At 36.1% G+C, this 526-nt stretch overlaps 1 protein-coding gene across 1 annotated transcript in view; it reads left to right on the top strand.

The window, feature by feature from the left end:
• LOC118338057 (Fc receptor-like protein 1) overlaps positions 1–454 on the top strand; it is a 3,001-nt gene extending 2,547 nt beyond the window's left edge. Inside the window, exon 5 of the mRNA XM_035675230.1 lies at positions 165–454. Within this exon, the coding sequence (XP_035531123.1) occupies positions 165–226 (62 nt within the window). The 3' untranslated portion in view covers positions 227–454. The remainder of the gene's footprint in view (positions 1–164) is intronic.
• The last annotated feature ends 72 nt before the right edge of the window (positions 455–526 follow it).

Raw genomic sequence — 526 nt, 5'->3', positions numbered from 1 at the left:
AACTGTTAATCAGATTCTACACTGAAACAGGTTGCTCTTAAAAGAAACACAAGCATATTAAACACAGTAACGTCTTTATTTAATTATTATTGATTATAAGTAAGACATAAATCTGACTATTACCTTGTATAAAAACTCATCCACTGACCTTTTTCTGCTCACAGCAGCACAGATGGTTGCAGAGAGAAGAGGCAGCAACGACGTCATCATGGAAATAATTGTATAGTCTGACAAACAGGATGAAGATCAGTTCTTACCACCTTACCACTTCTGCAGTGTTCAGTGGCAGCAGGACTTGCCATTAGAGACTGCAGTGACAATCAAAAGGGTCTACAAAGCCTTGTGACCTCTGGACAAATTGAACCACTGAATCCTGCCTAGAAGACGCTTTGATGTGTTCTCTTATGTTTAAAATACAATGATGACATACCAATTCAGATATAAATAAAGTAAATTTAAGTCATCTTTTACATGTTTGTTCCCTCATAAATCTCTGTGTTTGTGACAGAAACTAAAGTTTGTGTTT

Source organism: Morone saxatilis, unplaced genomic scaffold (genome assembly GCF_004916995.1).
Source record: "Morone saxatilis isolate NCDOM2014 unplaced genomic scaffold, NCSU_SB_2.0 Contig4, whole genome shotgun sequence".
NCBI classification, from domain to species: domain Eukaryota; kingdom Metazoa; phylum Chordata; class Actinopteri; family Moronidae; genus Morone; species Morone saxatilis.
This window is presented reverse-complemented; position numbering and strand designations above follow the sequence as displayed.